The sequence below is a fragment of the Giraffa tippelskirchi genome, chromosome 10 (assembly GCF_054371585.1).
Source record: "Giraffa tippelskirchi isolate mGirTip1 chromosome 10, T2T-mGirTip1v1.2.pri, whole genome shotgun sequence".
Lineage (NCBI taxonomy): Eukaryota > Metazoa > Chordata > Mammalia > Artiodactyla > Giraffidae > Giraffa > Giraffa tippelskirchi.
The window spans coordinates 126,988,144-127,013,119 of record NC_137284.1 but is presented as its reverse complement, the minus strand read 5'-3'; the positions used below and the strand labels follow the sequence as shown (position 1 = coordinate 127,013,119).

Sequence of the window (24,976 nt, the reverse complement as noted above, 5' to 3'; positions counted from 1 at the left end):
AAGCCCATAATTAAGATACTTTGATTTTTGCCAGGATCACTGTGCTTTTATAAATAGAAGCAACCACATTTAAAGTAACATGATTTTTCAGGAGCTTTCCTTCCTATTTTCTAGAAAAGAGAGAGCTACAGAAACCACACTCTGAATATTCAAGCTCTAAATTACCTACAATGACCAACCTTGGAACATTTGGTGGTAATGAAAAATTTTCCCAAAACACAAACCAAAATCAACTCACCATGTTGAACATACTCTGGTCTGCCTGCATTGTGAATAATGAAGTATCCTGGAGTTGAAAAGTGGGGACAAAGTAGAAGATTCCAAATTATTAGGGTTTCAGTTAATTTGCCAAAACAGCAACAACAAAGATATCATTTAAATCAGTTTCTATGAACTGCATCAAAAAATACATTATAAAGATTCATTTATCTCGCTTAGCTTAAATCAAAAGTAAAAAATGCAAATATAATTTCTGACAGTAGTTATTTTAAATATAAATCTGAGCTAGCAGAATTCGATAATATGATGAGAGGCATTCAACAAAGGACAGAGTTTTCAAAGGCATTATTGGTTTGCAGCTTCTCTCCAGGACATCAATACCGGGTTAGAATTTAGTGTATCTAAGCTACAAATTTAAGCATTTTAAATGTTGGATTCTTAATCTTATTGTTTCATCAAAGTGTGACGTCTATGAATTAATTATGAGCCATAATTTAAAAATTGTATGCAATATATTCATTTGGGATATGGATTGTAAAAAAATCAAGTTGGAGACAAGCTAAGGGAACAGTGTTCTCAGGGAGAATCTTCATTCCTCATTATAAGGGTAACCTGGCTTATACCCTCCAGACAAGAAACCAGAAAAGTCTTTCCTGGGTAATCTAACCAGTTCAAAGGAAAAAAAAAGTCCCTAAATAATCAGATATCAACGGTTCTCCAAAAGAAAAGATGAGCCAGTGACATTTGGTCAAAGATGGAGGATTGAACACAGGCATTTACCTCGGTTGCCTCCAGAATCCAAACTAGATAACAAGAAGAAAATTAATTTTTAAAGGCATAAACCCATGAGGATAAAAAGAATGGAAAGAAAAACAACTGCAACAAAATTTTGAAATTAAAAAACAAATGAATGAACGGTAACTTGGAGGATCTAAAAAGTCTGCACTGTAAGTTGATGTAGAAACGCCAAAAACAACCCAATTTATTACTCATAAATTCCAATGGATCAACAAAGTAGATGGACCTAGAGAGTGTCATACAGAGTGAAGTAAGTCAGAAAGAGAAAATCAAATACTATATATTAACACATATATGTGGAATTTACAAAAATGGTACAGATGATCTTATTTACAAAACCAAAATAGAGACAGACATAGAAAACAAATGTGTGGATACCAAAGCGGGGGAGAGAGGGGTTCAGATGAACTGGGAGATTGTGGTTGACATATATACACTATTGATACTATGTATAAAATAGAAAGGAGTATATTGTCACCCTGCTTATTTAACTTATATGCAGAGTACATCAGGCAAAATGCCACACTGGATGAAGCAAAGCTGGTAGAAATATCAATAATCTCAGATATGCAGATGACACCACCCTATGGCAGAAAGCGAAGAACTAAAGAGCCTCTTGATGAAAGTGAAAGAGGAGAGTGAAAAACCTAGTTTAAAACTCAGCATTCAAAAAACAAAGATCATGGCATCCGGTCCCATCACTTCATGGCAAATAGACGCAGAAACAATGGAAACAGTGAGAAACTTTACTTCCTTGGGCTTCAAAATCACTGCAGATGGTGACTGCAGCCATGAAATTAAAAGACACTTGCTCCTTGGAAGAAAAGCTCTGACCAACTTAGACAGCATATTAAAAAGCAGAGACATTACTTTGCTGACAAAGGTCCATTTAGTCAAAGCTATGGTTTTTCCAGTAGTCATGTATGGAGGAGAGATTTGGACCATAAAGAAAGCTGAGCCAGAAGAATTGATGTTTTTGAACTGTGGTGTTGGAGAAGACTCTTGAGAGTACCTTGGACAGCAAGGAGATCAAATCAGTCAATCCCAAAGGAAATCAATCCTGAATATTCATTGGAAGGACTGATGCTGTAGCTGAAACTCCAATACTTTGGCCACCTGATGCGAAGAACTGACTCATTTGAAAAGATCCTGATGTTGGGAAAGATTGAAGGCAGGAGGAGAAGAGGATGACAGAGGATGAGATGGTTGGATGGCATTACCAATTTGATGGACAGGAGTTTGAGCAAGCTCCAGGGATTGGTGATGGACAGGGAAGTGTGCCGCAGTCCATGGGGTCGCAGTCAGACACAACTGAGAGACTGAACTGAACTGAACTGAATGAGAACCTATGGTATAGCTCAGGGATCTCTACTCAGTGTTCTGTGGTGACCGACATGGAAAAGAAATCCCCCAAAAGAGGGGATATATGTATACATATAGCTGATTAACTTTTCTGTATAGCAGAAACTAACACAACATTATAAAGCAACTATACTCTAATAAAAATTATTTTAAAAAAGAATTATAAACTAGGTACCACGAGAAATGGAAGTGAGGATGGTACAAAAACCAGGGGAACTGGTTGAAAGTCTACTGAATATTACTTGGACCTGGAGATAGTCTCATATTTGAAAACCAAGCAACACCCTTTGCCCCTATTTTCAGAGGCTGAAACAGAAAGTCTCTGGAGTCTCTGGACTGGGGGATACACAGGTATATTAGGAAAGTAGAATTTAGAAATTAATTGAATATTTACATAATAGAGACAAGGGCTCCTCCACCCCCAACTACTTCCCCATTCAACTCCAATTAACCTGGCAACTAGGCTTGAACCCTGTAGCCTCCCCCCCACCACATACCCAGACAGGAGACCAGAAGAGTCTTCCCAGAGAAACACGACCAGCTTGAGAGAGAAGGAAAAAAAGTCAAAAGAATCTGATACCAGATACTCCTCAACAGAAAAGATGAGCCAGAAAATCCTACAACAAAACCCATAGTCAATGAGTCCCACCTACTTGTACAAGTCTCTCAGTTTTTCAGTGACCTCCTCTTAAAGAGATGGCCAAGGTCACCAGACATTTGAGGAGTCTCAAATATTAAAGGGAGACTAAGTAGCTTTTAAAAAGTGGAAGAAACAAAGACTTTACACCTTTAAGAATTATTAATACCCCTGGAGATATAGTGAAAGATGGTATATTCATAACATAAGATGCTATTCAAAGAGAAATATTCAGTAAACAAAAAGCTTATGGGAATTTAAATATACATATATAGAAGTTAAAAAAAATCTGTTAGAAAAGTTGGAAAGCAGAGAAAGAGGAAAGGAAAGAGCAAAAAAAAAAAAAGGAAGACTAGCTCAAAAAAAGTCAGTATATGAAAAAGAGAAGTGTTTCAGAACAAGGAAACAAACAAAACACATTTGCAATTTTCAGATTAAAAGGGCCTAGTACAATGTATGAAAATAGATGCAGACCATAGTACATCATTGTAAAATTTTAGAAACATGGGTATAAAGATTACATGGACTTGCAGAGAGAAAAAGGTGAGAGGGGTATACAAGCACACAGAGAAATAGAGAGACAGGGTTTCTTACAAAAACATCAAGAATCAAAATGACAGTTTCTCATCAAAGACAAATCCTATATAGTATCACTCATATGTGGGATCATAAAAAATGATACAAATGAACTTATTTACAAAAAATAAATAGATTCAGAGACATAGAAAGCAAACTTGGTTACCAAAGAGGAAAGGCAGGGAGAGATAAATTAGGAGTTTGGGATTAACAGATTCATGCTACTATATACAAAATAAACAACAAGGTCCTACTACATATAGCACAGGGAACTATACTCAATATTCTATGATTAAATCATAATGGAAAGGAATAGGGAAAAGATTATATATTTGCATAACTGAATCACTTCACTGTACACCTGAAAGTAACACAACATTGAAAATCAACTATACTTCAATAAAATCAAATCTGGAAAACTCAGCAGTGGCCACAGGACTGGAAAAGGTCAGTTTTCGTTCCAATCCCAAAGAAAGGCAATGCCAAAGAATGCTCAAACTACCGCACAATTGCACTCATCTCACATGCTAGTAAAGTAATGCTCAAAATTCTCCAAGCCAGGCTTCAGCAATACGTGAACCGTGAACTTCCAGATGTTCAAGCCGGTTTTAGAAAAGGCAGAGGAACCAGAGATCAAATTGCCAACATCCGCTGGATCATCAAAAAAGCAAGAGAGTTCCAGAAAAACATCTATTTCTGCTTTATTGACTATGCCAAAGCCTTTGACTGTGTGGATCACAATAAACTGTGGAAAATTCTGAAAGAGATGGGAATACCAGACCATCTGACCTGTCTCTTGAGAAACCTGTATGCAGGTCAGGAAGCAACAGTTAGAACTGGACATGGAACAACAGACTGGTTCCAAATAGGAAAAGCAGTATGGCAAGGCTGTATATTGTCACCCTGCTTATTTAATTTATATGCAGAGTACATCATGAGAAATGCTGGGCTGGATGAACCACAAGCTGGAGTCAAGATTGCCGGGAGAAATATCAATAACCTCAGATATGCGGATGACACCACCCTTATGGCAGAGAGTGAAGAAGAACTGAAGAGCCTCCTGATGAAGGTGAAGGAGGAGAGTGAAAAAGTTGGCTTAAAGCTCAACGTTCAGAAAACTAAGATCATGGCATCTGGTCCCATCACTCCATGGGAAATAGATGGGGAAACAGTGGAAACAGTGTCAGACTTTACTTTTTTGGGCTCCAAAATCACTGCTGATGGTGACTGCAGCCATGAAATTAAAAGACGCTTACTCCTTGGAAGGAAGGTTACGGCCAACCTAGATAGCATATTTAAAAGCAGAGACATTACTTTGCCAACAAAAGTCCATCTAGTCAAGGCTATGGTTTTTCGAGTGGTCATGTATGGATGTGAGAGTTGGACGGTGAAGAAAGCTGAGCACCGCAGAATTGATGCTTTTGAACTATGGTGTTGGAGAAGACTCTTGAGAGTCCCTTAGACTGCAAGGAGATCCAATCAATCCATCCTAAAAGAGATCAATCCTGGGTGTTCATTGGAAGGTCTGATGTTGAAGCTGAAACTCCAATACTTTGGCCACCTCATGCGAAGGGTTGACTCATTGGAAAAGACCCTGATGCTGGGTAGGATTGGGGGCAGGAGGAGAAGGGGACGACAGAGGATGAGATGGTTGGATGGCATCACCGACTTGATGAACATGGGTTTGGGTAGACTCCGAGAGTTGGTGATGGACAGGGAGGCCTGGCGTGCTGCAATTCATGGGGTCGCAGAGAGTCGGACACGACTGAGCGACTGAACTGAACTGAACCCTATGGAAATGAAAAAGAAATGATAGTTTTTCAGTGGCCACACTAGGAGATAGAATTGAGTGGAACAACAGCTTCAAAATTCTAAGGGAAAATAGTTTATAACTTATAATATCCAGTCTATTAGGTACATGAGGACAGAGATACTTTCAAATACAGGAGGTCACAAATACATGCGTTTTGTGCACACTTTTCTCAGGAAGTTACTGGAGGATGTGCTCTATCCATATAAGGGATTTAACCCCAAATGAGGGTGATTTGTGTCCTGAAAAGAGTGGATGGACAGAAGAGAGATGAGACCATCCCCACAGTAGACGTGATGGGAGATCCTGTGATTATAACTGTGGCAAGTCATACCCCATAGCGTTTCCAGGTCTGACTACAGCAATCCCGAAGAACAGTTTCAACGTTCAAGAGGATGTTTTAAACAAAAAGAGAAGGGGGGTTCAGGATGGGGAACACATGCAAACCCATGGCTGATTCATGTCAATGTATGGCAAAAACCACTACAATATTGTAAAGTAATTAGCCCCCAACTAAAATAAATAAATTTATTAAAAAAAAAAAAGAAAGAAGATTCTATAACCTCAGAATATGTGGCTGAATTAGTAATAACTACCTAGAAAACTAAATAAACAAAGAAGCTCGCAAACAAATAAACAAGCTCACAAACAAGATCCTGCAATTACTTCCCCCAAGGAAAAAAACGTTAGCCTAAAAGGAAATGTGAACTTCATCACTTGACCAATAAGAGCATTTACAGCATCATAATAACCCCACCACTGACTGGCTGGCTGGTTATGATGCCGCTGGAAAGGCAGGAAGCAGAGAGAGAGATGTGAACTCTGAGGGTAGCAGATTGAAGACACTTTAGTCTTCCAAAGAGATGAGTCCATAACTAATGCTTTGGAAATCAAGAAGGAGCATTATAAGAAAGTCATCACACATGTGGTGGTGAAACCAGAGAATCTGCTACAAGGTATGAAAGCATTTTCCTCTAAGAAGCAGGAAATGGAGGGGGTATAAGATGGCCTGAAGTTAAAAGTTTTTTTTTTTTTAATAAAAAAATCATTTTAAATTGTGTTCTGCTTTATTGACTATGCCAAAGCCTTTGACTGTATGGATTACTATAAACTATGGAAAATTCTGAAAGAGATGGGAATACCAGACCACCTGACCTGCCTCTTGAGAAACCTGTATGCAGGTCAGGAAGCAACAGTTACAACTGGACTTGGAACAACAGACTGGTTCCAAACAGGAAAAGGAGTACGTCAAGGCTGTATATTGTCACCCTGCTTATTTAACTTATATGCAGAGTACATCATGAGAAACGCTGGGCTGGATGAACCACAAGCTGGAATCAAGATTGCCGGGAGAAATATCAATAACCTCAGATATGCGGATGACACCACCCTTATGGCAGAAAGTGAAGAAGAATTAAAAGGCCTCTTAATGAAAGTGAAAGAGGAGAGTGAAAAAGTTGGCTTAAAGCTCAACATTCAGAAAACTAAGATCATGGTATCTGGTCCCATCACTTCATAGGAAATAGATGGGGAAACAGTGGAAACAGTGGCTGACTTTATTTTTCTGGGCTCCAAAATCACTGCAGATGGTGATCGCAGCCATGAAATTAGAAGACACTTGCTCCTTGGAAGGAAAGTTATGACCAATCTAGACAGCATATTAAAAAGCAGAGACATTACTTTGTCAACAAAGGTCCGTCTAGTCAAGGCTATGGTTTTTCCAGTGGTCATGTATGGATGTGAGAGTTGGATTATAAAGAAAGCTGAGCGCCAAAGAGTTGATGCTTTTGAACTGTGGTGTTGGAGAAGACTCTTGAGAGTCCTCTGGACTGCAAGGAGATCCAACCAGTCCATCCTAAAGGAGATCAGTCCTGAGTGTTCATTGGAAGGAGTGATGTTGAAGCTTAAACTCCAATATTTTGGCCACCTCATGCAAAGAGCTGACTCATTTGAAAAGACCCTGATGCTGGGAAAGATTGAGGGCAGGAGGAGAAGGGGATGACAGAGGATGAGATGGTTGGATGGCATCACCGACTCAATGGACATCGGTTTGGGTGGACTCCGGGAGTTGGTGATGGACAGGGAGGCCTGGCGTGCTGTGGTTCATGGAGTCGCCAAGAGTCAGACACAACTGAGTGACTGAAATGAACTGAACTGAACTCTTTAAATGATGTGCATTTATAACCGATAAAAATACAAACTTTAAAAATGAGAATGAATAACAGTTCTTAAAACCCAATCTTTTGAAAGAGTTCGCTTCTATGGAAAGATACATTATCATCTCTCTGTGTTTTGTGTGTATCTGTATTCAGGTGCAGGTGTGTGAGTAGGTTTTCTCTTTTTATAGATAACATGTGATAAAGTAGTCAAACTTTTAAATGGAGAAATTCTGAAGGTTGAAATTCAAAACTGCTCATGTCTAAGATCTGAGACAAAACACTCATCACGGATAGGCAGATACTTGAAGCCTCCCTTGAAGAAGTTTTCAGAACTTATTCAATGACTTGATAGCCATGTGGTCTGCTTTTCATATGGGTTACACTGTCCATCTGTTGGGACACATACAGTGAATGGAACAGTCCATTGTGTGGCCCCTCCTTCACAGACTTCCAAGGAAAATGCTGACTTATTGGCCAGAGCCAACCTGGTCAATGGTATGTGATCTTCCAATAGCTCCTTTCTGAAGAACCACTGAAAAAATAAGGTCCTGTATAGTATGACTCTTAAATAAATCTTTAGAAGGAGGCTCCTAAAAATCACTTATATTTTCTAAAGAGCCATCTCATTAGATCAAACCAATCCTGTCTCTTCTTTTCCAACATCTGAGCCTACCAGATCTCTCAGATTAAGACAACCTCAAATTTCTAGTGGAGGAATCATCAGAATTCGATAGTATACCTTATTACCAATAGCCAATTAGTGTCATGGAGCACTATATGCCAGGTTGCTAGACCAAGTCTGTGCACTGGCATCTCATTTAACCTTCACAACAACCCTGCAACCTTACTACTATTACTATTTCCATTACTAAGTTCACAAGAAGTGGGGTCAAATTTTATATTGACATACTTAAACATTATGCTATTCCAGTGATCAGAGGTTCCATATTTTTAAAATTTGCAATGATCTCAACTGATGAATTTTACCAATAAATCAATTTCTTACCTGGGTGAATCCATTAAATGAACCTCCAGAAGCCTAAACAGAAATGGAAATCAGAGTATGTTATTTTTTTCATTACTTCTGTAGGATTGGTAAATGTCTATTAGACAAGTGGGAAACTGAAGACCACCACAAATTTTAAAATAATACAAAAGGTTTCCTAAGCATTCAAATGCTTAGGAAATGGAAACGGCCAAACTGTATTATTTTAAATAGGCTGACGAAAAAGGGAAACATTAGTTTTATAATTATTGCTGGTATGTGGCTAACCAAAGCCAACTTTCCTAATAACAAGAACATGAGTCCATACAAGAGTCATGAGGGTTTAAATAGTTCTTTTTTTAGCCATCGATAGACTCTAGAAGCACATCCAGTATTTTTCTCTAAATACATTACTTTAATGAACAGCTATTATGAGATTTTATAGTTTCAATGGACCTTGGTAGAAACATTTCATGTGCTTTTATTGGGGTGTAACCACTTTAGGAACAGTAAATTAGTCTGGTATTTTATATATTTTAGTGCTTGAACAATAAAACTGAAAGTAGAAAGAATAAGCACAATAAATGGGATGGTAAAATAGACTCTCATTAATTCCCAACACAATCATTCTGCTTTTTCTGTTGTCATTTTTGTTGTCTTTTTTGTCTGTTTTTTGTCAACCTATTTGTGTTTGGTTTGCACAGTTTTCAAGAGGTACATGACAATCTGTCAAGGAGATGAGGGAGACCTCGGAGAAGACAAAGACGGATGATGAAGTAGGTGAGAAACATTAGGAAAAACAGAGCCTACAGAAGTCTTTGGCTAAGCTATACTACATACTGGGGTAAGTACCTCTTCTTTATCAGCCTCTATTTCTTGGTACAACAATCCATATCTCTGGTTAGCAATTTCATCTTCAGATAAATCTGAGTTGTTGCTGTCATTGTCTTGGGGACTATCAGAGCTCTTCGTGCTAGCATTCTGGGAGGCTCCCAGAACCAATGGTATAGCTATCTCTTGACTTTCTTCCCAGCAGCTACTAATGACTTGTTCCCCACCTACATCTGCTGGTAAATCCACCTCCAGCCCTTTCTTGCTTCCAACTGTATCTAAGCATTCCCTGCAATTATCTAAGCCTTCTATATCTCTGGTAGGCCAGTGATTAATAGAATCAAGACAACTGGCAAATCCACTTGCTTGGCCATCTGGTATACCAGAGAATTCTACTATTTCTATATTATTCCCTGCTGAATCCAAACTTGGCTGCCGGATTTGACCTGGATCTGTTCCCCAAGCCTCCATTTTTGCAATTCTTGGCAAGTTAATGGTTTGGCTACAGTTCCCAGTCACTGTACTTTCAGGTCCCTCTATTAATGAATCCTCTGTCTTACACAAATACCAGTCTCTTCTGTTTGCATCAGTTCCTAGAGCAGAATTAAGATCCGTGCTAGACTGAGTTGCTGCTTGATGTGTTACTGATAAAACAATAGCCTGATTTCCATCCCTGTCACCTCCAAAAGCATGTAACACAGCCTCACATTGAATCTCTTTAGCATCTGTACTGCCCTGTGCTGAGTGATACATTATATTATGGTTAGGAGGGTCTATTGAATTTTTCTCTTTGTCTTTTCCAGCTAAGAACCATCCCTCTGGGCTGGCATCTTCAGTATTTGACACAGAGTCAGCCTGGGGAGGCACATTCAAAATATTTGTGTGAATGGCACCTTTAGTTCCAGAACCCTCTATAATTTCACAATTACTTATTACTACTTGATTCCCTTCATCTAGCCCTTCGGCTCTGTCACTAAACTCATCTGCTTGATCTACATTTTTCATGTCTTTTTCTAATATGTCAGTTTTCTCAAGATACTTTTCATCAGTCTTTATGCTTTCTTCACACCCAGCACTTTGATATTTCCTAGTTTCCTCTTCATTGATTTTTAAGGTCTCCTGGTCTTGCTTTCCTAGTGTCTTAAAAAGATCTACTACTCCATTTCCTGTACTTTCACATGTTCTCTCTTCAAATTCCTCTGTCCCTTCTAGGTCCTTGACATCAATAGTTCCAGCCTCTACCTTTTCATATGTCTCCACACCTGCCCAGATAGAATCTTCTGTCTTCTGGTTTCCTTCCTCTTCTTCTAACTTTTTAACTTCTTCTTGACTTTCTTTGACCAGGCCACTAGTTTCCATGGCTGGTATCTTTGAGTCAGGTAAATCACAAGGATGCTCCATCTCCACACAAGCAGCCCCAGGAATGGGGTTTGGGGGCAGTTCTTCATCTCCACTTGGAGGGGCTGGCCCCAGGACATGTTCACCCTGTCCAGCTACAGTGTGCCAGTCAGCAGAAGGAAGCATTCCGGTGGACAATCCCAGGTCCTGCTCTGCTTCAGAGAGACATGCAGAGTCTTCCTGCGACCCATCTTGGGTAATTTTCTGGCTGACACTGTCTGTACTAGCATCAGGGCCCCAAATAATTGCACCTAAATCAATCTGAGATCTTTGAACTTCTTCGGTCAACCCACTGTCTGGAGTTTCCTCCATGATCAGGTTACACAGGGAAAGACTTTTTGAAGAATCAGTCTTTAGAGTATGCAAAAGAGCAAAGGAAAAAAAAAACATAAGATGAAATAGATCATGGTAAGATTTGATGAGAAACACAAAAGTCTTCAATAGAGAAGCACCAGTTAAATAAAGCTAGAGAGTATGTAAATTAAATTGTGGAAGGCTACATCTGTGACTAGCAATGCCATGAGAAATGAAAGCTCATTTTAGATAATATACTATGTATACAATGCATATTAAATATGAAAAAAAATCCAGAATTTTCTGGCTATTTACCTACCGGCTGTACCAAATCAGTGCTTGTCTGTATGAGTAAAAAAATAATAATAAATAAGCATACACATGATCATAAGGCAAGAAAAGAAACTTTCCTAGCACATTAAAATCTCATGCTGACCAAAATCAACATACCATTGAAGACTTTGACTTTTAATGGTTTGAGATTAAGTTTTGCAATTTGTTTTGTAATAGAAATGAGTTTTGTTTCACTATTGTGAAAACTACACAATTGAAACATGAAGCTAGCCCCTGTCATTTTCTAAAATCAGCAAACACATTTTATGGCTATTATATGGCTTTTGCTTTAGCAGACTCGGAAATGCAAACCTTCAAATAAAGAAGCAAGCCTGAGGACACTAGAACAAGATCAAGCATTAGCAGCCACAAAATCACATAGCATCATATGCTCTGATATAATATCAGAATCAAATCTTTCCCAAACTCATCCTGCCCTTTGGTTCTGCCTTTGAGGTAGTGTTTGGATGGAGGATGATCTGATGAACTAATCATTCTGCTGCCTGGAGGATCTTCCTCTTGTTCTCCCCCTGACCTAGAAGATCTGCCTGCACACAAAGGAGTAATACCTGAGACGATCAAGAAATATGAGCAATTATGTCCAGGGATCTGTTGTCTTACAATCTTGTCATTGTTACATTCTTAGTAGATTTGTCTTCTGAATTAGTTAACACTCCTTCTAGATGGTACTTTCACCTTCTCCATGCCCTTACCAGTTAGGAAAAGAAAGGTATGTTATAACTCCAACTCTCCAACTAAAGATATAAAATATTGGGATAACAAAAACTAGCTTTGTCTTCTTCATCTTTTAAAAAAATCAGCACAAGGTTGAAGCTAGAATCCCAATATTCTGAATGTCAGCTCTTTTTTGTGAATATCCAAGTAAAACCATCTCCCTATAAAGGATGTTTCCATGCAGCAATTTTTTAGCTCTTCTCTTGAGAGCCTTCCATGATGCTTCAATCTCCTGAGGAAGGGAAGGGAATAGTCATCTTTCTGTTTTAAGGGAAGAAAGGAGCAATGTCACTTCAGAAGACCAGGCTCATGAGTAGTTAGATCTACCCAACTTTCCTGTTGCTGTCTCACTAAAAGAGAACAAAACATGAAACTCAAGCTGAGCTCTTAAGACTACATGACCCAAGGCTTTTCTAAGACAGGGGAGACAAGGGCCCAACCCCAGGAGAAATGGGGCTTCATATGGGTGCAGTTATCTTCTTAATTTCACAGATGTTCCCACCACCAAACTCTGTGCTTTAGTCTCAATTCTCAATTTTGGAAATGTTCACCCTTGCACATCATATTAGCTGAATAAATAACATCAGCAGTAATATTGACTTTGTGCATGACAGATATTGAGCTAAATACTCTACAAATATCATCTCCTTTAATCCTCACCCAACTCTCTGAGGTAGGTGTCATAACCCTTATTTTACAGATGAGGAAAACTGAGGCTTCAAGAGTTTCAGAACTTGCTGAAAGTCATATTGTTACAGTAACTGCAGTGTAGACTCATATACAAGGATGTCCGGCTCTAAAGCTCCAATCTTCTGTGACTAAGCTTCAGTGAAAATAATAATGAAAAAAAAAGTGTTCCCTGGGGATTCCCCTGGTTGTCCAGTGGTCAAGACTCATTGCTTCCACTGCAAAGGATTCAGGTTTGATCCCTGGTCTGGGAACTAGGATCTTACATGCCTCATGGCAAAAAAATTTTTTTTTAAATTTTAATGGTTCCCTGTGTGGAATAGCTTGTCATTTACATTTTCTCAGTCATACTTTTCATGTATTCTATAAGCAGTAACAAATATGCATTCCCTTCACTACAACATTTCCTCTGGCCACCGATAATCAAAGAAGATGCATGAAGGGGCACAACACCGAATTCTTGCTCATCCAGGAGTCTGGTATTTACTCTTTTCCTCACCACTGTGTCTGGGTGCATGTAAATGCTTAGAAATCATCGGGGAGCTGATGATTGCCCTCAAAAATGTCTGGGTCTTCTTTCCATAATAGATAAAATAAAATATAACAAGGTTCCCAATGTCTAGCCATCCAGATACATTAAAATACAGAGTTCTTAGTCCTCTTACCGTCCATAGGTCCCAGGGCAATGTCTGAAAGCAAACGAAAAAAAAAAAAATACCATCAGCAGATAAACCTCAGGCATGTAAAAAATATGGAGTGATATAAGTTCCTGAAATAGAATCATAAACATTTTAGAAACATTTAGTACGGCACTGTCCAATAGCATTTTCTTCGGTGATGAAATGTTCCATATCCATGCTGTCCAATATGGCAGCCCCTAGTCACATGTGCTATTGGGACTTGAAATGTGCAAGTCTAACAGAACCAAATTTAAAATTTTACATTCTTATATTTAACTTAGATTATTGAAAATATCCACATGTGGCTAGTGGCTACCAGACTGGATAGCACAGGTCTAGTCAATCTGTTTTTCACTCTGTGAGTGAAATCTATATCCAAAGCATGATGAATGGGCTTACATTAACACACACACACACACACACACACACACACACACACACAATTAAAATGAAGTAAACAAGGTGTCCAGATATTAGAGTTTATCACATCTTTGAGGAAATGCAGATCCTAATCATTGCAAATGCTATTTCTTCTACCCCACCCCCCTATTAAATTAAAGAGGATGACTCGTTTGATGGTAAATGACCTCCAGTAAAGCAATTCTTCAATATGTTGAATCAGACAACAAACAGCTCAATTAATTGGCCATCATGCAAATTAGCAGAGTGCCCCCAAGACATGTGGCTGAATTACACTTATTCCTGGTGTTTTAATTATGAAGCTTATTGATCCTGGGGAATAAATCCAGATGGTTCAAAGGACTTCCACTGTGTAGACAGCAGAGGAGACCTCTCTTTCTTAATTCCTTTGTGACTGAGAATTACTGCTAAAGCCACATCCTTTTCTGTTCATGCCTTTGTGACTAGACTACATCCATGTTTGTTTGCTTGTTCTGAATCTCTAAATGTGAACAGAAAATTAGAGAGCCTGGCACTTTCATCTGAAAAATATGACAGTTTCCAGACGGGATTACAGATGTCTGGTTTGGGTTCTGTACTACAGAAGACGGGCCCTGTGGTTCCAACTGAAACCGCCCCTCAAGTTGGTCTGGGCCTCCTCTAATGTCCCCCTCTCCTGCAGCTCTAGGCAGCCTGGTCGGTCTCTAGATTAGCACTCACTTGGATGACAAGACAACTGAAAGTCAGTTGTTGGTACACAGAATCCTTCTGCACCATACATGCATATTCTAGTTTTCTAGATGGTTTATGTTTTCTTGCTTCACAGCCCTTTAAGAATCACAGCTCCTAAAAGCTCCTACTCATCTCTGCATAATGCAGAAAGCACAGGCATTTTCTCTGAAGGAAGGCAGCAATGTGAAACATCATGTTTATCACTTCTTACAATCATGAAAGGACATGTTAACTCATGTGAACACTGCAGAGATCACAGGGTGAGGTGCTCCGCGAGCAGAAAGAACAGCAATTTAAAACACAGGATCAGGTGATGGGGTAGGGAGATCACGTTGAGTCAAGGAGAGAGAAGGTAGCAGAATCCAACAGCTCTGTGCTTTTTGTCATCTCAGCCTAAGACTTTTCTTCTTCACCAAGGAGGAGCGATGTGACTAGATCACAGGTCAATGCTGCAGTGAGGTGACTCAGTTACGGCCACTGGGAAGCCAGAGCAGTTTATCACCTGGCCCGAGGGAAGAGCAGAGGGGCACATACGGCTTGCCCTGATGGCAGTAATGAATTTCTGCCAGAAACTAAGACCTCTGAATATTCAACCCAGGTCATTTTTTGTTGTTTAATTCTGAAAAAAATCTCTTAGCCTTAAATTCTGTGATTCATGAATTCATTTAACCATGACTTGATAGAAAAGAGGTTCCTCTCTTGAGTCAAACTTACAGCCTGAAATGGTATGGCATCTCATCCCCTGATCATCACAGCAACCACTGTGGAAACTTTACTCCTGCCACTAACCTAGTGAATGTTGGAGGAGAAGGCAGAAGTCCCTTGAATTCTGCTGGCTGTCTACCCAATGAGAAAGCTCTGACAAAGAGACTTCTGAACGATATGTACATTCACGTTCTACTTTCCTTGATCAACAAGATAGAACCCTCAAACTTGTTGACAATGACCACATTAGCATTTCCCAAAGTGAGTTTTAGGGACCACTCCCATAAATGCTAAGAACGTTTCATTGGAACAGATTTCTGGGGTCAAACAAATTTGAGAAACTAATTTAAACAAATCTAAATAGTTTTGTTTTGTTTTTTTAAGTGCAGGATTTTTTGGAGCCTTTAATATTCTTGGAATAAAAGCTATGACCAACCTAGACAGCATGTTAAAAAGCAGAGACATTACTTTGCCAACAAAGGTCCGTCTAGTCAAAGCTATGGTTTTTCCAGTAGTCATGTATGGATGTGAGAGTTGGACTATAAAGAAAGCTGAGCACCAAAGAATTGATGCTTTTGAACTGTGGTGTTCGAGAAGATTTTTGAGAGTCCCTTGGACTGCAAGGAGATGAAACCAGTCCCTCCTAAAGGACATCAGTCCTGAATATTCATTGGAAGGACTGATGCTATAGCTGAAACTCCAATACTTTGGCCAACTGATGTGAAGAACTGACTCACTGGAAAAGACCCTGATGCTGGGAAAGATTGAAGGCAGGAAGAGAAGGGGACGACAGAGGATGAGATGGTTGGATGGCATCACCGACTCGATGGACGTGAGTTTGAGCAAGCTCCGGGGGTTGGTGATGAACGGGGAGGCCTGGTGTGCTGTAGTCCATGGGGTCGCAAAGAGTCGGACACGACTGAGCAACTGAACTGAACTGAATATTCTAAGGCATGTCATGAATACCCTAAAAGGGAATTTTAATAAAACTTCCTGAAACATTCATCTAAGAAACCCTTGTTTTGTTTTTTTTTGCTAAATACCTTTCAGACTAGCATCTAATCTACTCAATCGCCTGCTTTATTGACATCTCAGATTTTTATTGTTTCAATATCACAACATGGAGGCTTGCATAAATCTGATCACATTGTGAACAAAGTGTGGATTAGAGAGACGCTTTATTTATTGGAGGTCACAGTTAGCTGTCTGTGTCCCAGTGGTTTACCGTAAGATATCAAGTAGGCCTCAAGACCAAGAAGTTGAACTGAGTCTCAATACCTAAGTTGAGTTTTGCACTCCACTTTGATTAATTAATCTGAAGTATATTCTAGCATCCTTGGATTTTCCCAGATTCAAATGTGAGGCCCCAACCACATCAAAAATACTGACATAAACAATTTCTGGGTAGCAAATATTTCAAGTTAACTTCCTTCCATTAGCATAGATGACTGTAAAGTAACTATATTCCAGAGAAATTACCCACAGGTCATTTCAGCACCCACTACCAGTATCCCTCTGATAGACATTATGATCATAATAACTACTGAAATGGGAAGAATGTTGAGAGTGAGGAAGTTGTGAACACGGGTAAGCATGGATAAGCAAGGCTAACTCTGCATCAAGTTATCATCAAGGTCATGTAAACATCAGAGGGTAGGACCAATTGAGAGGAGCATTGACAGGTATACACTACCATATGTAAAACAGATAGCTAGTGGGAAGCTACTGTATAGCACAGGGAGCTCAGATTGGTGCTCTGTGATGACCTAGACGGGTGGGCTGTGTGGTGGGCATGGAGGGGAGGCTAAAGAGGAAGGGGATATATGTATATGTATAGTGATTCACATTGTTGTACAGCAGAAACTAACATAACTTTGTAAAGCAACTAGACTCCAATTAAAATAAGTAAGCTAAAAACAAAGACCACATAGGCATCATTAAGTTCAGAACTATCAAGACTGAAGAAGATTCCTGTTTGGACAAAATCTCACAGTGATGGCCAAATGACTTAATTTGCAAAGTATGAGGAAAAACAGTAGAGAAAACAGTAAGATTAAACCCCAAGCCAAGAGGAAGAGTCTTACTTAGGGAAGCCATAGAATGTATTATCCAAGCCTGGACACTTCTGAGTACAAATGTGGAACTATGGGTAACTCTGAGATGGAAGATTCCTGCAAACTGGAATGTGTGTTACCCCAGCTCTGTGGGTAGAGAAAGCTAACAGTAGGGGAGGTTGAGAATAATTGACATTGATCAAGTCCTCTTTCTATGCTTCCTTCCCATTAGGATATGCTTGTCAATTGAAAAGAAATAGTCATGTGAAAGGGAGAGGGATCAGGGAAATGCCTTACTGAGCTTTACTAAAGATTATGAACTATCAGCCCCAACCATCAAAAAATCCACTTGATACCTGTGACATGGGTGAGTGGGTCACTCCAGCAGAGCCTGCAGGGGTCACATCAGGCTTGAAAGGATCAAAGTCCAGATCCAACAAGGTCTCTTCTTTCTTCACCTCAGGGATTTCATTCTGTTGAAATAAAATAAAATATGCATGAGCTTCAATCTGATCAGATTTCATGATCTAATCCATGCATAATCCTCTAATTTTAGCTGATATTCCCAAAGCATGCTTTGATAATTTACCATTTAGTTGGCTCATCCATGGACTCCCAGAGTTTTCTATGATGAGAGGGGAAACAGCCAACTCTGGCCCAGTATAACCCAAGTTGCTCAGGTACATGGCCCAGGCTCCAATCCTTATTCTTTGTTTAGTTCCAAGTTCAGGCAACAAATAGAATTTTTGAGAAATGTATCCTAAAGCCACCAAGATCCAAGGAATCTCCTTCTCTGTCAGCTCAGAAAACTCAAGTCAAGATTTATAGAGAATCAAGTAGGTAAAATGAGCTAAGACTTGGATCCATTACAGTCATTTCACTGCTGTGATGCCCCCTGGGAAGCTAAGATTTAAAAAGGAAGGTGTCAATATCTATAGTGACCTCATCCCACCTGCCTCTCCCCCATCCCCAGATTCAGTTATCATATGATCCATTCTTCATACATAATATTGTTTGTCTCAGCTGCATTCATGAGGGAATGAAAGAGAGAAAAACATATACCCCAGCATTCACTGAAAAATGAGCTCCTACACCAATAACATTCTTAGATTAGAAAGAAAGCAAGCCAAATAGAGAATTAAAGTTCTGCTATAATAATAGCAAAAAATATATAATACTGAACATTAACATTAGTTCACTTATTATAGAAGGCACCTATGTTCACCACTATACCACCAATACATATTTATTGTGAGATCAGGATATAGCATGGGCTTGAAGTTGGTCTAACCCGGGCTTGGGTTACACAGGGAAGGTCAGCCCTCACAAACTATACCACAGTGGGAGAACTGAGGTCAGTTTTCACATGATTCAAGTTACATGGGTTTGTTATTTGATATAAGCCTCAATATAGACCATCTGTTGCCTAGAAATTGAAAGATCACAACAATGTATACAGTATTATATAAGAATAGAGATGTATGGAGAAAAAAATTTAAGAAATAGGAGTTGTTTTAATTAATGTTGATCATAGATATAAAACTTAAAAATTTAGAAATGTATGAAAACCTTAAGGGCATTACAGATAATACTTTTTTTTAGGGTATCCATACTCACTGTAGAAGAAAATCTGCTTATACATCCTGCATATTGCCTGAGTTATCTATTCAGTAGTATGATTATTCTTCACATATACTTTTAAAATTAACAAGGATAATGTTCTTCTGAGATCCCTCTTTCTTTAATAATTACAACAACAAAACTGTCAATTGATTCCCTCAGCCCCTATTAAAATTTTGCAGGAGTTTTTTTTTCATCAACTGTATATTGGTACAAATTATATTTTTATGATTTTGCAAACACACATTACAGTTAGAATGCTCTAGGCACTGCTCTGTGAACTTGATACATCTAAATATTAACTCATGTTAATGCACTTTGTTGTCTTTAAAGAATTACTTTACTATCTTCCCCCAAAGCACGTTTTATGGGCACTGCTAATCCTTAAAAAAAATCAAGGGCCAGATGGCATCATTTTCCCACTCAGGGATGAATGGAATGGGCTGAACCAGGTTTTCTACTGTCCTTTGACTCCAATGCTATTCCAGGCTGCTTCCACATCTTAAGGACCCCTGATATCTGCAAGTTCTACATAAAAATTGAGCCACACAAATATGTCCATCAGTGTCTGAGGAGACAAACAGATCCCCTTAAGGAAGCTCAAATGGGAATTTAGAGATCAAGGGTTAAAAAAAAGCATTAGAATATACTGAGATACGCTTTGACTTTGAAATAAATCTGGGTTTGCACCCCAACTTTGCCACTTGCTACTCTTGCTGGGCAGTTAATTCAGCTTCTTTGAGCCTCCATTTCTTCATGCACAAAATGAGAGTAATAATACCTAGAAAGACTACCATGAACAATAAATACAAGAACTACACTAAACATAGTATTTTGAAAATATTCAAAATGGAAATGGAAGCCATATTGTTATTAACGGCTATTAGTAACAATGTCGATCTGTGTAAAATTACTGTCATTAAATATCCACTATACCAGTTTGGCTGCCTTCAAAAGGTGTTAACTCGCTACTTTGGGCTTGATTTCTATTTGGTTTTGCTTCCTTCATCTTGAAAGTTATCCCTTAAGGCACTCATATCAAATAGTAATTTAATAGAGCTACAAAAAGAGTGAAAAAAGGGTTGCCTGTTTATGCAGTGTCCCTTTATAAAAGAGCACTGAAGTACTCACAGCGCTGTCACTACGTGTCAAAACACAGTGACATGTGATTTCCCCTAATGTAACAGAAGAGAATTAATCTTTTCTCATTCCTTACACCTGCATCACCACTGGAGTAGATCCGATGAGGTTCCAACATTCTTAAAGCTTTTTGGGAGCTTGATGTCAGCTACTGTTTTACCACTGAAAGTCTGGAAGGGGTGACCTGGGATGTGCATCTAAGAAAGGAGACTAGGTGTGGAGACCACAGGGAGGGAAGATACCCAATGCGAAACACTATCAATGATAATAATCTCTGTGCTATATTTCATGAAGCAGCTTTTGCTGGGGACATCTCAAGTTTACAATTAAGCTACTGGACTTCTTCCAGTATAGGTGTACAATTTGAGTATAATTCTTATGCTGAGCTTTGCCTTGACCTCATGATACATGGAGTTTACTTCCTTATCCTGTCACTTGGGGGTGACCATGTGTCATGTTTTAGCCAGGGGATGTTAGTGAACATAATGCAAGCAAAGGATTGAAATGTGCTTGAACAGTTGACTTGCTTTTTTCGGATTCCTGCCATTCATGAAAAGTACAAGCTTTGTGCAGCCACCGGCCAAAGAGGATGAGAGACACATGGAGTACATCTGAGCCCATCATAACTAATTTCTCAACACTAGTTTTAAAGAGAAATTCTTAAAAGTGGCCAGAAAAAAAGACATGTCACTTACAAGGGAAGACATAAAAGTAATAGTAGATTTATCATCAGAAATAATGAAAGCGAAAGATAGTGAATCAATATCTTTGCAGTACTAAGAGGAAGAAGCTAGAATTTTGTGCCTCTTGAAAATATTTTTAAACCACAAAAATGAGATGGAGAGTTTTTTCAGGCATGCAAAAGCAGAAAGAATTTATCACCATCAGATCTGCATTAGAATTAGCATGAAAGAACATTTTTTAGGCAGAAGAAATGATACCAGATGGAAATACAGATCCACATAAAGGAATGAAGAGGATCAGGAATAGGAGTACATGGGTAAGTATATATGACTTTGGCTATTATTTAAATCTTCTTAAAAAGTAATTGATTGTTTAAACAAAAGTAATAACAAAGTAATGTGAAGTTACTTCACATTAAAAAGTAAACTTGATGACAAAATAGCACAAAACTCAGAAAGGAAGAAATATAAATATATTATTGTGAGGTTTTTATACTATACCCTAAATAGTATACTACTGTTTGAAGGTAGACTGTTACAAGTTATTTATGTCCTAAAGCAACCACTAAAATAACAAAATAGTTAAGTATAGTTAATAAACAAAAGAAGTAAGAGAATAATAAAAATGATAAATTAATTCAAAATAAGGCAGATAAATGAAGTAGAAGGGCTAAAACAGGACAAAAAATGATCAAGGTGCTATATTTTACTTCACCATATGAATAATCACCTTGAATGAAAATGCTCTAAATAATATAATGAAAGACAGAGACTGTCAGACTGAATTTAAAAAATCAAGACAACTAGATACTGTCTACAGGAAACTAACTTCAAATACGTACACACAAATAGATTAAAAGTAAAAGGAGAGAAAAAGATAAACACACTAACCTAACAAAAAGAAAGCTGGAATAGTTACATTTAACAACAAACAAAGTAGATTTCAAATCAAAGAGTATAATCAGGGATAAAGAAGGTCACTTCCTGAAATAAAAAGAAGCCAATTCCTAAACATTTGTTCATTCAATTATAGTTTCAAAATTTATGAAGCAAGAGCCAAGAAAACAACAAAATGAAATAGAAAAATGCATAATTTTGCAGAGGAACTTTCAATAGTCCACTTGCAATAGTAGAACAAATAGAAAATAAATAAGGTTATAGAAGATATAGGCAACACTATGACCCAATTTGACCTAATTCACATTAAAAAGCATGCAGATTACGGAGGAAGAACTGATACTATCTTTATTCACAGAAGATATGATCGCCTATATGGAAAATCCAGTGAACTCTACAAAAAGGCTAAGGCTCTAATACTGAGTTTAATAAGGCTGCAAGCAACACTTTGCATGTAAGCGTCAACACACAAAAATCAGTTATGCAAATCAAAACCACAATGCGGTATCATTTCACACCAGTCAGAATAGCTGCTATCCAAAAGTCTACAAGCAATAAATGCTGGAGAGGGTGTGGAGAAAAGGGAACCCTCTTACACTGTTGGTGGGAATGCAAACTAGTACAGCCACTATGGAGAACAGTGTGGAGATTCCTTAAAAAACTGGGAATAGAACTGCCATATGACCCAGCAATCCCACTGCTGGGCATATACACCGAGGAAACCAGAATTGAAAGAGACGCGTGTACCCCAATGTTCATCGCAGCACTGTTTACAATAGCCAGGACATGGAAGCAACCTAGATGTCCATCAGCAGACGAATGGATAAGGAAGCTGTGGTACATATACACAATGGAATATTACTCAGCCATTAAAAAAAATACATTTGAATCGGTTCTACTGAGATGGATGAAACTGGAGCCCATTATACAGAGTGAAGTAAGCCAGAAGGAAAAACAACAATACAGTATACTAATGCATATATATGGAATTTGAAAGATGGTAATGATAACCCTATATGTGAGACAGAATAAGAGACACAGATGCATAGAACAATTTTATGGACTCTGAGGGAGAAGGTGAGGGTGGGACGTTCTGGGAGAATAGCATTGAAACATGTATATTATCATATGTGAAACAGAACACCATTCCATGTTCGATGCATGAGACAAGGGCTCAGGGCCGGGGCAATGGGATGACCCAGAGGGATGGGATGGGGAGGGAGGTGGGTGGGGGGTCCAGGAAGGGGAACACATGTAAACCCATGGCTGATTCATGTCAATGTATGGCAAAAACTATTACAATATTGTAAAGTAATTAGCCCCCAACTAAAATAAATAAATTTATTAAAAAAAAAATCAGTTATATTTATATTTAACAGTATAAAAACCCAGAAACTGAAAAATTTTAAATGCTATTTATAGCAGCACTAAAAGCATGAAATACTTAGGGATAAACACAACATATGATGTGAAATGCCTGTACACTAAACATAACAAATCATGGCAAAAATAGAGATCTTCATAAAAAGATATATATAGATAGATACATATACTGTATTTATAGGTCAGACAATTCAATATTATTAAGATGTCGTTGTTGTTGGTCACTCCCTAAGTCATGTCCAGCTCTCTGCAAACCCACGAACTATAGCACAGCAGGCTTCTCTGTCCTTCACGATCTCCCAGAGCTTGCTCAAATTCATGTCCATTGAGTTTGTGATGCTATCTAACCATCTCATCCTCTGTCACCCTCTTCTCCTCCTGCCCTCAATCTTTCCCAGCATCAGGGTCTTTTCTAATGAGTTGGCTCTTCACATCAGGTGGCCAATGTATTGGAGATTCAGCATCAGTCCTTCCAATGAATATTAAGACATCAGTGCTCCCCAAATTGATCTACAGAATCAATGCAATAGCCAACCATTTGTACTGGGTTGAATACTGTGCCTTCTTAGTCCCCTGTAAAATTCACATCCATCAGAAACCTCTGAATGCGACCTTATTTGGCAATAGGGTCTTTGCAGATGTGAGGAAATTAATACAAGGTCACACTGGATGAGGATGGGCCTTAATTCAATGACTAGCGTCCTTATAAGAGGAGGAAATTTTGGATACACAGACACAAGGACAATGCCGTGTGAAGACATGAGCACACAGACACACAGGGAAAATGCGGTGTGATGACAGACAGAGAGTGGGATGATGGGTCTACACACCAAAGAACACCAAGGATTTCCAGCAACCACCAGAAATTAGAGAGGCATTTAAGGACCCTCCCCTAGAGCCTTCAGAGGGAATATGGCTCTTCTGACACTTCGATATTAGACTTCTAGCCTCAGAACTGCAAGAGAATTGGGTGGTTTTAAGCTACCCAATTTGTGGTGCTTTATTACAACAGCCCTAGAAATCAAATCTAATGTCCTGGAAGTTTGTAGAAACTTACAAAGTGACTCTAAAATTCATATGGAAACTCAAAGAACCTAGAATAGCCACAACAATTCTGAAAAAGAGTAACAAAGTTGAAGGACTAACCCTCTCTGGTTTCAAGACAGCATAAAGAGGCAGTCATCAAGATAGTGTGATCCTGGCACAAAGGTAGGTAAAAGGATCAAAGGAAAACCACGGAGTCCAGAAACAGAACCATACACAGATGGACAACTCATTTTCCACAAAGGTACAAAGGCAATTAAGTAGAATAAAGCTAGATTTTTCAACTACTCTACCGCCATATGTAAAGAAATAAATTTCAACCCATACTGACTGACTCTGGCGTTGAAAGGCACTAATTTTTTCCTCCAATTTTCATCTTATTAATTCCTTGTCCTCAAAGAATGTTAACATATTTACTTTGAAATAAATATCAACTGAAAGAAGAAGAAGCTGGTCCAGAAATTTGCTATATTGAACAGAATAGCCAGCGTAGTATTTAAAAGCAGGTTACAGATACCCAGGAAGTGAGTGGTGCACATGTAAATAATTTCAGGCTGGCCCCATCAGAACAGGGGAGATGAAAAAGGGCCATCTTGTGAACCTATTTTGCAAGCTGAAAAATTTATTTCAATTTGATTTACTAGGCAAAATAGGAAGATTTCATGAACTTAAAACGTAAGATGCAGCCTCAGGTTGGAGAACAGAGACCTAAGGGTAGCAAAGTAAACAAATAGTGCTGACTTGATTCCAACAGTCACACAATTTAAAGGCCGTACTGATGTCTTGCTTTTTAGCACAGCAGGGTGACAGGAGGG

At 38.7% G+C, this 24,976-nt stretch overlaps 1 protein-coding gene across 11 annotated transcripts in view; it reads right to left on the bottom strand.

Annotated features, from left to right (window-relative positions):
- The window catches only part of AMPH (amphiphysin), a 206,216-nt gene that overhangs the window by 31,502 nt on the left and 149,738 nt on the right, over positions 1-24,976 (bottom strand). For 5 of the 11 annotated variants that reach the window (XM_081537434.1, XM_081537435.1, XM_081537436.1 and 2 more), the window contains 5 exons: positions 17,751-17,867; positions 13,490-13,513; positions 11,389-11,412; positions 8,568-8,600; positions 239-286 (listed from right to left, as the gene is read on the bottom strand). In XM_081537434.1, coding sequence (XP_081393560.1) covers positions 239-286; positions 8,568-8,600; positions 11,389-11,412; positions 13,490-13,513; positions 17,751-17,867 — 246 coding nt within the window. Of the gene's footprint in view, positions 1-238; positions 287-8,567; positions 8,601-10,619; positions 11,127-11,388; positions 11,413-13,489; positions 13,514-17,750; positions 17,868-24,976 lie in introns of all 11 variants that reach the window. The other 6 variants (XM_081537431.1, XM_081537433.1, XM_081537432.1 and 3 more) reach the window with 2 other exon arrangements.